The sequence below is a fragment of the Vulpes vulpes genome, chromosome 15 (assembly GCF_048418805.1).
Source record: "Vulpes vulpes isolate BD-2025 chromosome 15, VulVul3, whole genome shotgun sequence".
NCBI lineage: Eukaryota > Metazoa > Chordata > Mammalia > Carnivora > Canidae > Vulpes > Vulpes vulpes.
This window is the reverse complement of record NC_132794.1, coordinates 118,227,678-118,240,180: the sequence shown is the minus strand read 5'-3', so window position 1 is coordinate 118,240,180 and position 12,503 is coordinate 118,227,678. Positions and strand designations below refer to the sequence as shown.

The 12,503-nt window shown below is 67.8% G+C and overlaps 2 protein-coding genes across 2 annotated transcripts in view; both read right to left on the bottom strand.

Annotated features, from left to right (window-relative positions):
• Window positions 1-4,512: 4,512 nt before the first annotated feature.
• Window positions 4,513-5,994, bottom strand: UTF1 (undifferentiated embryonic cell transcription factor 1). The gene is made up of 2 exons (XM_072738182.1): window positions 5,441-5,994; window positions 4,513-5,032 (listed from the first exon to the last, which is right to left on the bottom strand). Exons 1-2 carry the CDS (start codon window positions 5,992-5,994, stop codon window positions 4,513-4,515), a joined length of 1,074 nt encoding a protein of 357 aa, XP_072594283.1.
• A 4,914-nt stretch (window positions 5,995-10,908) lies between these two features.
• Window positions 10,909-12,503, bottom strand: part of KNDC1 (kinase non-catalytic C-lobe domain containing 1) — a 49,726-nt gene continuing 48,131 nt past the window's right edge. Inside the window, exon 31 of the mRNA XM_026010649.2 lies at window positions 10,909-11,521. Within this exon, the coding sequence (XP_025866434.2) occupies window positions 11,290-11,521 (232 nt within the window). The 3' untranslated portion in view covers window positions 10,909-11,289. The remainder of the gene's footprint in view (window positions 11,522-12,503) is intronic.

The window sequence follows — 12,503 nt, the reverse complement described above, 5'->3', positions numbered from 1 at the left end:
AAAGGCCCCTACGGCCCGGCCCGGATTAACACCCCCGGCCGCCCTCCGGCGGGCACAGCGGGAACGGCGGCGCTGACCCCGCCGGGAAGGGTCAGGGGGCCCGACGCCTCCGCGCCAGCGCAGTGGTCCACCGGTGGCCGCGTCCCGGGCGGCGGTGCTGGCCTGGACGGAGAGGCCCCTGCTCTCGGACGCGGTCCTGCCCCTGGGGACCGAGGCCCAGCTGGTGGGGGCTGCGCGGCTCTCAGACCGGGGATGGGGTCGGCACTGCGGACCTCCCACCCTGCGCGCGGCTCCAGGGGCGCCCTCCTGGTGGACACGACAGGTGCCGGGACTCTGCGTCCTGGTCCCACCTGCACCCACCTGTGAAGTGCAGGAAGCAGCGCGCACCCGGTGCTCCCGCGGCGGGCCAGGGTCCTCCCCAGGGGTCCTGCTGCCCACACCCTCCCGGCCCCACCACGCGCCTCCGCACCACCCGGGCTGCGGCCCCTCGTCCCCCAGGGGTGGGGCTGGGCTTCGTGTCCCCTGGGGTGGGCCCTGCGCGGCTGCCGCCTTCCTCCGAGGCTCAGGACCCGACGCGGGGTGGCCTCGGCCCTGACCGCTGACTTGCCCCCGAACCTGCACCTGCTTGCAGCGGGGAGGGGCTCCCCAAGCGCACGCCCTGGGTCACTTGGAGACCCTGGCCGCCCCGCCCCCCGCGTTCCCTGGACGGGACCTTCCCGGGCCTCAGCCCGCCCCCTGGGCTCCATCCGCCACCCAGGGCCAACCCAGATACAAGGCCCAGGGAGGCCCGCCCCACGCCAGGCCCCTCCTCCACGCCCACCCCAGGAGGGGACCGGGCCGCCGCCCTTCTGGCTCCCCCTTGGCTGCTCCCGCTGGAGAGAACCTGGTGTGAGTGTGCAGCTGGGGGGCTGGTTTCCAGGCTGTGGGGTGATGGGGGCACCCAGCCTGCCCGCGCACTCCGTGGAGCAGGGGGTCCAGCGGCAGGGCCCAGGGACACGGGGAGGGAGGCGCTAATCAGCAGGGAGTGCGGCCACTGCCCATCTTTCCGAGATCCCACATTTTGGGGAGGCGGGAAGGGTCCTACAAGGTCCTTATCAGAGCCAAGGGCACGGGGTGCCCTCTTGCTGTCCTACGTGTGACATACGTGTGACTCGCTCTACGGGCAGAAAAGCCCCAGGGCCTGCATGTCGGGTGTGTCCATGCGGGAGGCCGGGAAGAGGACCAGGACGCAGCCGGGGACTCCGCGGGGCTTGCATGTGGCCCAGTCATGGGCCAGGAGGACATGAGCCTCACCACGACAGAGCCACTGTTACACTGAAAGGACAAAAAAAAAAAAACAACAACAACAAAAGCTAGGATTTCTCCAGATCTAGATCACAAATAATGGTTCTGGGAGACAGCACGTGCATGTGCCCTGGGGGACGTCAGGGGACAAAGTGAGGGGCTGGCCCGCAGACGTCTGGAACACCCCCGTGGACCTGGTGTGGGATTCCAGGTGCGCTCGAGTGACGCGTCCGGGGAGCTGGGCGGCACACAGATGCTTCTTTCTCACGGGTCCGGAGGCGGGAGGGCCCAGATCAGGGGACCGGGGTGCAGGGGTTCCCGGGAGAGCCACTCCCGGGCAGCGGACGGTCTCCCCCTAGCACCAATCCCGGTGGCGAAGCTCAGGGCCTAAGCTCACCCCGGAGGCCCCACGTCCTAACACCATCACACTGGGGGATAGTGGGGGGAAGGGTTTCAACACAGGAATTTGGGGACGCAAACATCCGGGGCATAATCCAGAGCAGCGTGGTTTCTGACCGGGTGCCCTCGCCGCAGGGCCGGTGAGGGAGGCCGAGGAGGACCCAGGGACGCAAAGTGGGCGCGTCGGTGGTGCAAACACGAGGAAGGAGTCGCAGACCCTGTGCAACGGGGAAGGAGGGCTCGGGCTGAACTGCGGGATCCCGGGGAGGGGGGGACACGCCTGTCTTACCTCCCTAGAGTCATACTGAGGACGAACGTCCACCCAGATCTTGCGGATGTGTTCTTTGCAAAAATGGCAGGTCAGGGACACGGAGCCCTGCTGCTGTGACTGCGGATGTCGGAGCCTGCCCCAGCGAGTCCCAGAGCAGCCGGGGTTTGAGAAGGTTCCCACCACGGAAGCGTTTGTCACGGGAGCGTTACACGGATGCTTCTCCCTCTGCCCGCGTCTCTGCCTTTCTCTCTGTCTCTCATGAATAAATAAATCTTAAAAAAAAAAAAGCTAAGAAAATCCCACGTGCTGGGGAGGACTCCGAAACTGGAGGCGCTGCTGCTGGGAGCGTGAAATGGTGCAGCCCCGTGGACAACAGCATCAAGCTTCCTCAAAATATTAAAAACGGAATTACCAGCGGTCTCCCCTCCGAGTGCCCCCCAGGACCGGGGGCAGGGCTGCATCACACGCTCACAGGCGCCCAGAGGGGGTGGGGACCCGAGTGTCCCGCACAGACGGACCGACGGAAGGAGGAGCACGGCAGCTCCGGCCACACGGGGCTGCACTCAGCCGCCGCGAGAGGTGCGGACACGCCCCGAGGGCGAAGCCAGACGCGGAAGGACGTGCCGCGTGATGCCACGTGCATGAGGTCCCCGTGGGGTCACCTTCCCAGAGACGGGGGCGCAGGGGGCACGGAGGGCAGGGACAGAGTCTCAGCCTGGGGGTGGGGGCCGCACCGCAGGGAACGTGCTGGGTGATGCTGGACTGGATGCTTGATGCCTGAGATGGCAAGTTTTTTTTTTTTTTTTTTAATTTTGTTTATTCATGAGAAACACAGAGAGGCAGAGACACAGGCGAAGGGAGAAGCAGGCTCCACGCAGGGAGCCCGATGCGGGACTCGATCCTGGGACCCTGGGATCCTGCCCTGGACTGAAGGTGGATGCTCAACCGCTGAGCCACCCAGGCGTCCCCCAAAATTTTTAATGTATATTTTAATGCAAAAATTTTTTTAAAAGGTATGAATCTATTGTCCAAGGGCCCTTACTGAGATGAAAGGAGCCCTACTCTGAGGAGCGGTCCTAGGAGACCCTGCTGGGGACCTCCCCCCACCCCCGCGCTCGCAGTCAGGCCCGGGCAAAGATGCGCTCGTGGGGGGACGCCCTTCCCGCTGCGGCGTGTGCATGCCCCCCGCCAGAGCCGACCCGGGACACCTGCACGCGACAGGCCCGCAAAGCAGGGTGAGGATGCGCTCACCCCGCTGACCTGCAAGAGGCTTGGAGTCTTCAGGGCATCGGCCACCACATGTCTTTAAAGAGCGGAGCATCCGGCCGAGCCGCTGGGCTGAGCCAGGGCGATGGCAACAGCCAAGACCCCTTCCCTCCCGGGCCTGAAGCACTGAGGATACCAGGCGAGGAAACTTGGGGTTCCCTCCTCCGCAGAAGGGGCTGGCGACGGGGTTTGGGGCCCCCTATTGTCCCTACCCCTGGGGGCTGGCAGATTTGCCCACCCTGGCTGTGACCTAGGAGGGTCTGGATGGCGAAGGGCCAGGATCGTGAAGCAGAGGCGAGCATGTCTTGCGCCAGGGGACTCCGTCACCTCTATGGTTGTGGTCTCACAAGCCCCCAGGACCTGCCATGGACACCGTGGAGAGGTGGGCTCAGCTTTTGGGCTCGGAGAGACCACTCCTGCTCCCACCGGGGGCGTCTTCCGCTGACTCCTGAAAAGGACTTGGGGGAGGGGCTTGTAACCCACCCTAGGCCCACCACCCACCCCAGAGCCCCAGGGACTGCGGGAACCTTGGAACACAGGCCTGCAGAACGCCCACCCCCTCACTGAGCATTGTGGCCCGGGGCACCTGAGCGTCTGAATGAGCCCCTACTTGGGAAACTATTGTTATGTTGGACAGGAGCCCCCGGCTACTTCCTTATCTCCCCAGGGCGGGAGCCCCTCCGGGACGGCCCTTTCGGATCCACCTGTGGAGGGTGGGGTCACAATTACTATTTGGAAAATGCTCCCAGGGCGGTTCTGGCCAAGTCTTCCCAGAACTGCAGGGGCCTGGTCCTTGACCTAAGTCCAAAGTCTCAGAGCCCCTGCCAGGGCCGCCAGGGCCCACCCAGAGCAACCACTTCCCCGGGACTAAAGAAGCCCCTTCCTAGAGGTGCCTTGGCTCTCTGGCCGCTCCTTAGGCCTGCCTGGGGCAGCTTGGGGAGGGGACCCACCCACAGGGCCGGGCTGGGAGGTCGCTGCCACTCCCACCCCCTCCCAGCGTCCTGCTCAGCAGGGCTCCCGGGAAGGCAGAGGCTGGTCTGTGCTGCTGGGCCACGTCCTGGAGCCCCGGGTGTGGGAGACCTGGGGTCCAAGGACCCCAACCTACCGGCCAGCAGCCCCGCACACCCCTGGGTCCTCCCTGGGGTCTGGCTCCGCAGGCCCCACCAGCACATTCGCAGAACGAGGTCGGGAATAAACAATCTCTTTATTGAACTACCTAGATTGGGAGTAGGGGAGGGCGGCGGGACCGGGTCGCAGGAGACGCGCCCCTACGGGGGGGGGGCAGGCGGGCCTCACTCCCGCAGGTCGGCCAGGACGCCTCGCTCCGAGGCCGCGGCGCTGCCCAAGATGAAGCCCACGGCCAGGGACACCGTCTGGTCGAAGGAGCCGCGCAGCTGCTCCACGTGCTGGTTCAGGGTCAGCAGCTGGTCGCGCAGGGGGCCCAGGATGGCCACGATGTCGCCCAGGTGCCCCAGGGTCTGCAGCAGGGCGGTGTTCAGCGACGGGGCCGCGGCCTGCGGCGGCGCGTGGTGCTCGGGGCGCCGGGGCGGAGACTCGGGGTCCTCCCGGTCCAGGGACGGCGGCGGCGGGGAGCCCGGGGCGCGGAACGGTGCGCTGTCCTCGTGGCGGCCGGGCGCGGGGGCGGCGGAGAGCGGCGGCGGGGAGCCCGGGGCGCGGGGCGCGTCTGCAGACTTGGGCGGGGTCGGGCTGAACCTGAGCCTCCAGGCGGACTCTGCGTCGGGGTCGCGGGCGGAGGGCGGCGGCAGGACCTCTGCAAGGCGGCGGGGCTCAGAAGGGCCCTGCGCCCCGGCCCTGACCCCCACCTCTACCCCCCATCCTGTCCCCGCCCGGGCCCTGCGCCCCAGGACCGCCCCCGCTTCAGACCCGGGGTCCTGACCCCCGTCCCCTCCCGCCCCCGCTCCCCGGCCCTGACCCCCACCCCCCTCCACCCCGTCCCCTCCTGGCCCCTGCGCCCCCGCCCCCCCGGGCCCTGACCCCCACCCCCCTCGACCCCGTCCTCTCCTGGCTCCTGCGCCCCCGCTCCCCGGGCCCTGACCCCCACCCCCCCTCCACCCCGTCCCCTCCTGGCCCCTGCGCCCCCCCCCGGGCCCTGACCCCCACCCTTCCCCCCTCCCCGTCCCCTCCCGCCTCCCTCCCCGGCCCTGACCCCCACCCTTCCCCCCTCCCGTCCCCTCCCGGGCCCCGCCCCCCTCACCTGGCTCGGGGGCCGGCCGACGACCGCGCGGGGGGCGCCCGGGCCCCGGGGAGCGGCGGCGGCCGCGGGGGTGCCCGTTCTCGCCCAGCAGCCCCATGAGCTCGCGGATCTGCGCGTCGAAGGGCCCGGGCGGCTGGCCGTGCGCGTCGCGGAGCTTGTCCTTGAGGAACTTGTAGCGGCGGCGGCACTGCGCGGGGGTGCGGCGCACCTGCTGGCGGGCCAGCGCGGCCGACACGCGGCGGTAGGTGGGCAGCGCCTGGCGGCGGTCGAGCAGCAGCGCGCGCCACACGGACGGCTGCAGGAGCGTGCCCAGCAGCAGCTCCGTCTCGCGGGCGCTCCAGGGCGTGCGCTGCGCCGAGCCCGGGGACACGGGCGAGCCGCGGAGGCCGGGGGACGCGGGGGCCGCGGGGGGCGCGGGGGGCGCGGGGGGCGCGGGCGCCGCCAGCGCGCCGGGCGAGGCGGGCCGTCGGGGCGGGGTCCGCGGCTCGGGGTCCGGGCTGTCCGGCGAGGCCGGCGCGGGGAGGGCGGGCGGGGGCGGCCGGCGCGGCCGGAGCAGCATCCCGGGGCCGGGGCCGGGGGCCCGAGCGAGGCCGCGCACACGCGCTCGGACGGTGCGAGCGAGCGGGAGCCGGAGCTGGAGCCGGAGCTGGAGCCGCAGCGGGAACCGCAGGTCTACGCCCCCGCCCCCGCGCGCCCCCGCGCGCCCCGCCCCGCCCCGCCCCCGCCGACTCGCCCCCGGGCCGCGCGGGCCCCGACCGGGAACCACCTGCAGGACGCGGCGGCCGCGCTTCTCGGGCTCTCGCGCGCAGGAGCGAACGCGCACAGCCACCAGCCCCGGGGCGCGGCGGCGACTCGCTCGTACGCATGTGCGGGCCCCGCCACCGCCCCGCACCCCGAGCCCTGGAAGGTTCCACCCCACGAGGCGCCCCCGCCCCTCCCTGCGGCCTTAGCTGCGACCTCCCGCGGCCGCGGGGGCGGTGTGTGCGGCCCCGCCCCCACCTGCGGGGGTGCGAGCAGCGGTGCGCGTGCGCGGGGTGGGGCCGCCCAGGGCCCGCGGGCGGGGCTCACACTCCGCAGAAAACCGTTTTATTAAAGAGTCTCTGCAGCCCACACCGGGACTGAGAATGTTGCATCCCTGGGGACGATTCGGAATAAGCCAACGGTGCTGCAACCAAGCAGTGACTACGTGACTCGTGACTCCTTGTAGTCGACGTTGTTCTAGAGGTTTAGCCAGAGCAATAAGACAAGAAAAAGGAATGAGGCTCATGCAGGCCGGAAAGAAACAAGTAAAGCCACGATCATTTGCAGGTGACCCGATTACAAATAGGGAACGTGCAAAGTAACCTGCCAGGACGTTATTGGAATTGAACGGATCTAGCAAGGTCGTCGAATACAACAAGAAACAACAGAAATCCATCGTGTTTCTGTGCACCAGCTCTGGCAGTTTTTATGGTTTTTTATTTGCGATAGTTTTAGGTTTACAGCCAGGTGGCAGGGAAGACGCTGGCGTCCCCGTGCTTCCCCTCGGGTGAGCGGCCGGCACCTCCGTCCCAGCTGAGAAATTCTTGGTGGCCCAACGCCGTGCGCTGAGCCACAGTCTGGGTCTTGCCAGGTTTCCCGCAGATGCGCCTCTGCCGTCCCCGGACCCGGTCCCGCATCCTGCCCTGCCTCCCCTACCCCTCGGGACCCTGGCAGCTTCTCACTCTTGTTTTCCACGTTTCTGACGCATGGAGGAGGCTCTCGGGCGTTCTGTGGGTGCCCCTGTACTTGGGTCTGCCGGGCGCCTTCTCGTGATTAGCCTGGGGTCATGGGTTTTCAGAGGAAGACCGAGAAGTGAATGTGGCACCTGCCAGGTCTCCATGTCCCCTCCCTGCCCTGCCGGGGGGTGGGGCCGGGCATCCGTGCACCCCACCCTCGTGGGTAAACCAGGCCGCGCCCAGGGCACCGACACGTGCTGCTTGGGGTTCTCCCAGAATTGTTCCTGTTCGGTGACTCAGGGGTGCTCTTTGATTGCAGGGTGCAGGCCCACGCATGGCGTGTAGAGGTCGAGGATACCAGTCTTCCCCTTTTCCTCTCCTCTTGTGTCCTTCTGATGTGCTCTACCCCCCGCTTCCCACACTTCCTGGTTTTGCAGTGTGACCAGAAACTTCTGTTCATCTTGTACTTGACGAATTCCAGCCCTAGAATCAGCCATTCGGCCATTTCTCCAAAAATCTGTGCTTCCTTTTTTTCCAGAGGATGATATCTGGGTACAGGGTGTACTGATGCTCCTGGGGTGTCACTGCTTCCAGGCCACAGGTTGTCGGGGGGAGTAGTTTGTCCCCCAGGGTGTGTTTGGTGGCGTCTGGAGATGCTGGCTGTCACGCATGGGGGTGCTGCTGGTACCTGGGGGGTGCAGACCAGAGGTGCTGGGAACCCCCAGCCCCACGGTGCCCGGCACAGCCTACGGTAGAGATGGTCCACTCAGAACACCAGGGGGGCCGTGACAGCCCTGCGCTGGCACAGGGGAGGGGGGTGAGGACGCCGACCCACAGGTCCACACACACCTTGCCTCTCCACTGGCTTCTCGGCCACGTCTTTCTCCAACAGCAGGAGGCCTGGCTCCCTTATCTGTGATTTCCTTCTCTATCCGTGAGCCCTCGTGTGTAAGGGAAGCGGCTGTAGGATGGCGCATGGGGAGGCTGGTGAGACTCGACTGCAGGCCTTATGTGGTCTTTGGCCCCGTCCTTTCCCTTCTAAGCACCGCTTCCCACGGTGCCTTAGGTCAGCCCCCAATGGGGTGGGAGGTGGGTGAGGAGATGGGCAGGCCCACGCGCGGTGCCCCCTGGGAAGCCCCGGTGCTCATAGAACAAGCCCCAAACGGCAAGGGCGGCCAGAGGACAGCCCCAGAGTGCCCCTGCCTGCAGGGCGGTCCAGGAAGGCCAGCCTGGACCCATCCACCGGGAGCCGGGAGCCCATCCACCCCACGGCACACAGGACACCGAGCTGTTCGGCGCAGTGTAACCCAGCGCCCTGAGCAGTGGCTGGAGCTGGCGATTCTGGGGTCAGAGCCTGACCCCTCCTGACGGGGCGCCGTGCCCTGGGGCCTGGCTGCGTGGGGCTCCGCGGGCCTTCAGCGGGCCTCTGCCGGTGTCCCCGCGGCTCCTGGGCTGGCCGGCCGGCGCCACTCCCTGCCGGTCCGCTCGGCCCACTCGGGGCCACCTGACGCTCCAGCCTGGTGGTCCTGGGTGGTCTGGCTGGTGTGGGAGGGGACTGCCCTGGTGGAGGTACCTGGAAGCCTGGCTGAGGGGGCGCTCAGGGGTCACCTAGAGGACAACCCGGTGATTTGCTTGGCCCCGGTGCAGAGGAGCTCCTCATGGTCCTCATGGCCTTGCTCGAGTCTCTGGGAGCAAGAGATAGCGGGCTGCAGTGATTTTAAGGTGGGTGAGGACCGGGCCCACCCCTCCACCCAGGGCTGGGACGCGGGATCCACCTAGCGGTGGCAGCTGCTGCCCACGATGCCCTTGTTCTTCGGGGCCCCCTGCCAGGCAGAGGGCTTCCGGGGGGCTCCTGCCGAAGGTGCCACATTCACGTCTCCGAATCTTCTGCGCCCACGGCCTCCCCCAACCCTAAGCTCTTCCCCCAGGACCCTTCCCAGCGGCCGGAAGCCAGCCCTGCCCCCGGACGGAGGATGGAGGAGGGGGACTGAGGAGCCGTCGTCCCGCCCCTAGGCTCCGGTGGGCTGAGCTTGCTGCTGCCCGCAGACCGTGGTGGAGTCGCCTTGGGGCCTTGGGACGGCGGCCTCGGGGGCTCCGCGATTTCAGGCAGTTTGCCCTGGAGTGACGGGGTTTGCTTCTGGGGGCCCTGAATTGAATGAATGGATCGGCAGACCTGGCCCGTCTCTGTGCCTCCCAAGGACACGGCTGTGGCCGGTCCTCCGCGTCCCCTGGTGCCGTCAGGAGCACCCCTGAGGAGCCCACCCTGACCCCCCAGGGCAAGTGTCACTTGGGAGACAAAGTAAGGTGTCTGAAGCCGTGTCTGTAGAAATGGTTTTATTTAGAAATCTGTGCCAGTGACATTTGGGCGACATGCAGACAGTCGTGCTTAAGCCGAAAGCCCGGTCACTTCCCGCGAAGAAATCATTACGACTGGAATGTGTCTCGGCGCCAGACGCTAACTCAGGCTCGGGGACTCCGCCGCTGCAACCTCGGAATCTGAACGTCAGCGTTGATTAGTGGAACGGGTCCTCGTGGGAAGGCCAGAAGCCCGCCTCCGCGTGGCGGGTACCGAGTCCTCCGCGTCCTGGAAGTAAGTCTCTGATGAATTTATGTGGGAAACACATCTTGACGTTACAAACTCAGCATCTTATTGCAAGTAGCCGCTTTCCCCAATCCCACTGGCTGGTTGTCGTAAGAATCCGTGATTCTGAGGTGAGAACAGCCCTGGGTCTCCCGGCGATTTGCCACCGAAGGACGTTGGCACCTGCGATGGTGTCGGGGCTCAGACCACACTTCCGTGCCCGCACGCCTGGCCCAGGGGGCCTTCTCGCTGCTGAGCGGCCCCCAGCACCGGCCGGAAACGGAGCCCCGGGAGGAGCCTGGCACCATCCGGGCAGCAACCGTCCTCTGTCCTGGGCTCTGACAAAGCTCTAGTGAAGGCAAGCGGCAGGAGCCTGGGCACAGGCGTGTGCAGCGCATGCACGGCTGCGGAAGGCAGGTGGGCACGGGCCCCAGGCCACCGGAGGGGCTGCCCTGGAGCTGCTGTCCGTGTGCTTTGCGAGGAAGCAGAGCCTGGCAGGCCTCCCCGGGAGCTGTCGTAGGTGGTGGGGTTGGCAAGGGTGGAGGGCGCGGGGCCGCGGGCACTTGGCCGCCAGCGTGGAGCTGTGAGGTGCTCACCAGCAGCAGGAGGCTGGGCTGGGACCGAGACCCCATCGGGCCTGTTGGGGCAGCGGCTGCAAAACTCGGGCACCCCTGCTTAGGCTGGAACAGGGGTGAGCTGAGCTGCTCCCCTAGGAGGAGATCTGCAAGGAGGGTCTGGGGAAGCGGGGCATGTGGGGGTGAAGTGTGGGGTGTGAGGGGAGGTCTGGAAGAGTGTGGGAGGAGATCTGGGGGGCCTGAATGGAAGGGAAGGGGAGGCCTGGGGGGAGGCCAGATGGATGGGAGGGGGTGGTTGGGGTCTGGGGGGAGGTCTGGAGGATGGAGGGTAGGAGGTGAGGGGTGGGGGTAGAAGGGGGAGAGGGGTGGGGGCGAGGTCTGGAGGGCGGGGGTGAGGGAGGGGGCCGGGGGAGACTTGGGTGGAAGCGGGGGGGGGGGCGGGTGGTGGTGGTGGTCTGGGTGGAAGGGAGCGGGAGGCCTGGGCAGGGGAGTCTGGACCCGGTTAGGGGCTTGGGCCACTGGGAAGCCTCAGGCCCGTGGACGGCTCGGAAACCCCTGGAACCTGGGTTGGCATGGGGGTCGGAGGTCATCTTGGTCCTTGGTTGCTGGGCAGACGGAAGCCAGACTCCTGGAAACAGTGCTCTGAGTCGGGGGGTGGGTGGGGTCTGGGGGATCCCTGGAGCTGGGTGGGAGCGGTTCATCTCTAGAAGTGTGGGTGCGTATACGGCTCCTGGGGGGGTTCACTTACTCTATTATTGTTTTGATTTGTAAAGATAGTTTTACACGAGCAGGAAGAGCCCAGAGCCCGCCTCTGCGGGAGCCCGTCCCCTCCGGGCCCTGGGCCTCCACCTCCCGGGGCCCCGGGGCGCGCCCCGCCGCCCAGCCTGAGCCCCGTGTGAAGCAGCAGGTGCAGCGCCGCTCGCCTGGCCGGGCCGCGGGGCTCCTCTCCCGGCCCCCGCCCCCCGCGCTGCAGTTCTCGCCCCGGGGGCCCCCTCCCCCCACTACTGAAACGTGGCCTTCATTCTGCGCAGCTTGTCCTGGATCTTCCGCGAGTGCTTCTCGCTGCTCATGTGGTGGGGGGAGGCCCTGCTGTCGGCCGCTAACACGGAGACGTCGGCCCCGCTGAAGCGGGCGATCCTTTGCTTGAGGTAGGACTGCAGCTTGGGGTCGGGGGCGAACGTGTAGGGGTTCTCCTGGAACGCGTGCACCTGGCTCACCACCTTGGCGATGTTCCTGCGTCGGGGACAAGACGTGCGCGTCGGTGTGCACGAGCCGGGCCTGTGAACTCCCCGCGTGTCCTGGGAGGCCGCGAACCGGACCGCGTCCAGCGGCAGCTCGGGGCGCCCTCCGCGGTCACGCTCGGGGCCGGAGCCCGCGGCAGCCTCGGCCCGCCTGCCCGCCTGCCCTGCCGTCCGTCCCTCGGTCCATCCAGCCACTTCCGGCGCATGAACACTGCAAGTCTGTGTTGCGCCTGGTCGGTGCTCAGGGGTCCAGCAAGGACACCCCCAGGGCCAGCCCCCGAGGCTCCCCAGAGGAGGTCCCCGGGGCAGACGCACGCCAGGTCACCCCAGGGCTGTGCTCAGGGACGTGATGTGGCTCAGGAGCCGCCACCGCGGGAGCATCTACGCCCCGGGAACTGGCCACCGCCTGGTCCCAGGGCTCCCTTCCCCAGAGCGCTGTGACCCCAATGCCCTGGGCGTCGTCCGGGACACGGGGAGCAGGAAGCAGAAGTCGGGACTAACCCTGGGGAGGCTGCGGGCCTTACAGAGGTTCCCACCCCGGTGGCGGACGAGGGACGGCGGGGCCAGCACGAAGGGTGCACTTTTGGTTGTTAAAACACAAACGTGCGGGGCGCCCGGGGGGCTCAGTCTGACTCCGGTCGCGGTCCCCGCGTCCTGAGATCGAGCCTCGCGAGGGGCTCCGTGCGGGGCGTGGAGCCTGCTTGGGGGTGTCCCTGTGCCTCTGCCCCGCGCCACCGCCCATCTCTCTCTCCCTCTGAAAACTAAAGAACATAAGTCGAAGACAAACACGCGAGCGCGTCGGACGTAAAGCAGGGCAAGGGCGTCGTCGTCAGCCCGCCCCGCCGCCTCTGGACGGTGCCTTCCCTCCAGCCGCTGCGTTCTGTGTCGCCGGCGCCCACCGCGCTGTGCTGCGTGTCAGACAACCGTCAAGCTGGCGGCGGGGAGGGGGGCGCCGCGGGGCTCTGGGCCCCTGG

Coding starts and splice junctions, on each gene's coding strand:
- UTF1 (XM_072738182.1), bottom strand. CDS start 5,994: ATGCTGCTCCGGCCGCGCCGGCCGCCCCCGCCCGCCCTCCCCGCGCCG. Junction 5,033..5,440: donor GGTCGTCGGCCGGCCCCCGA/GCCAGGTGAGGG, acceptor GGTGGGGGTCAG/GGCCGGGGCGCAGGGCCCTT.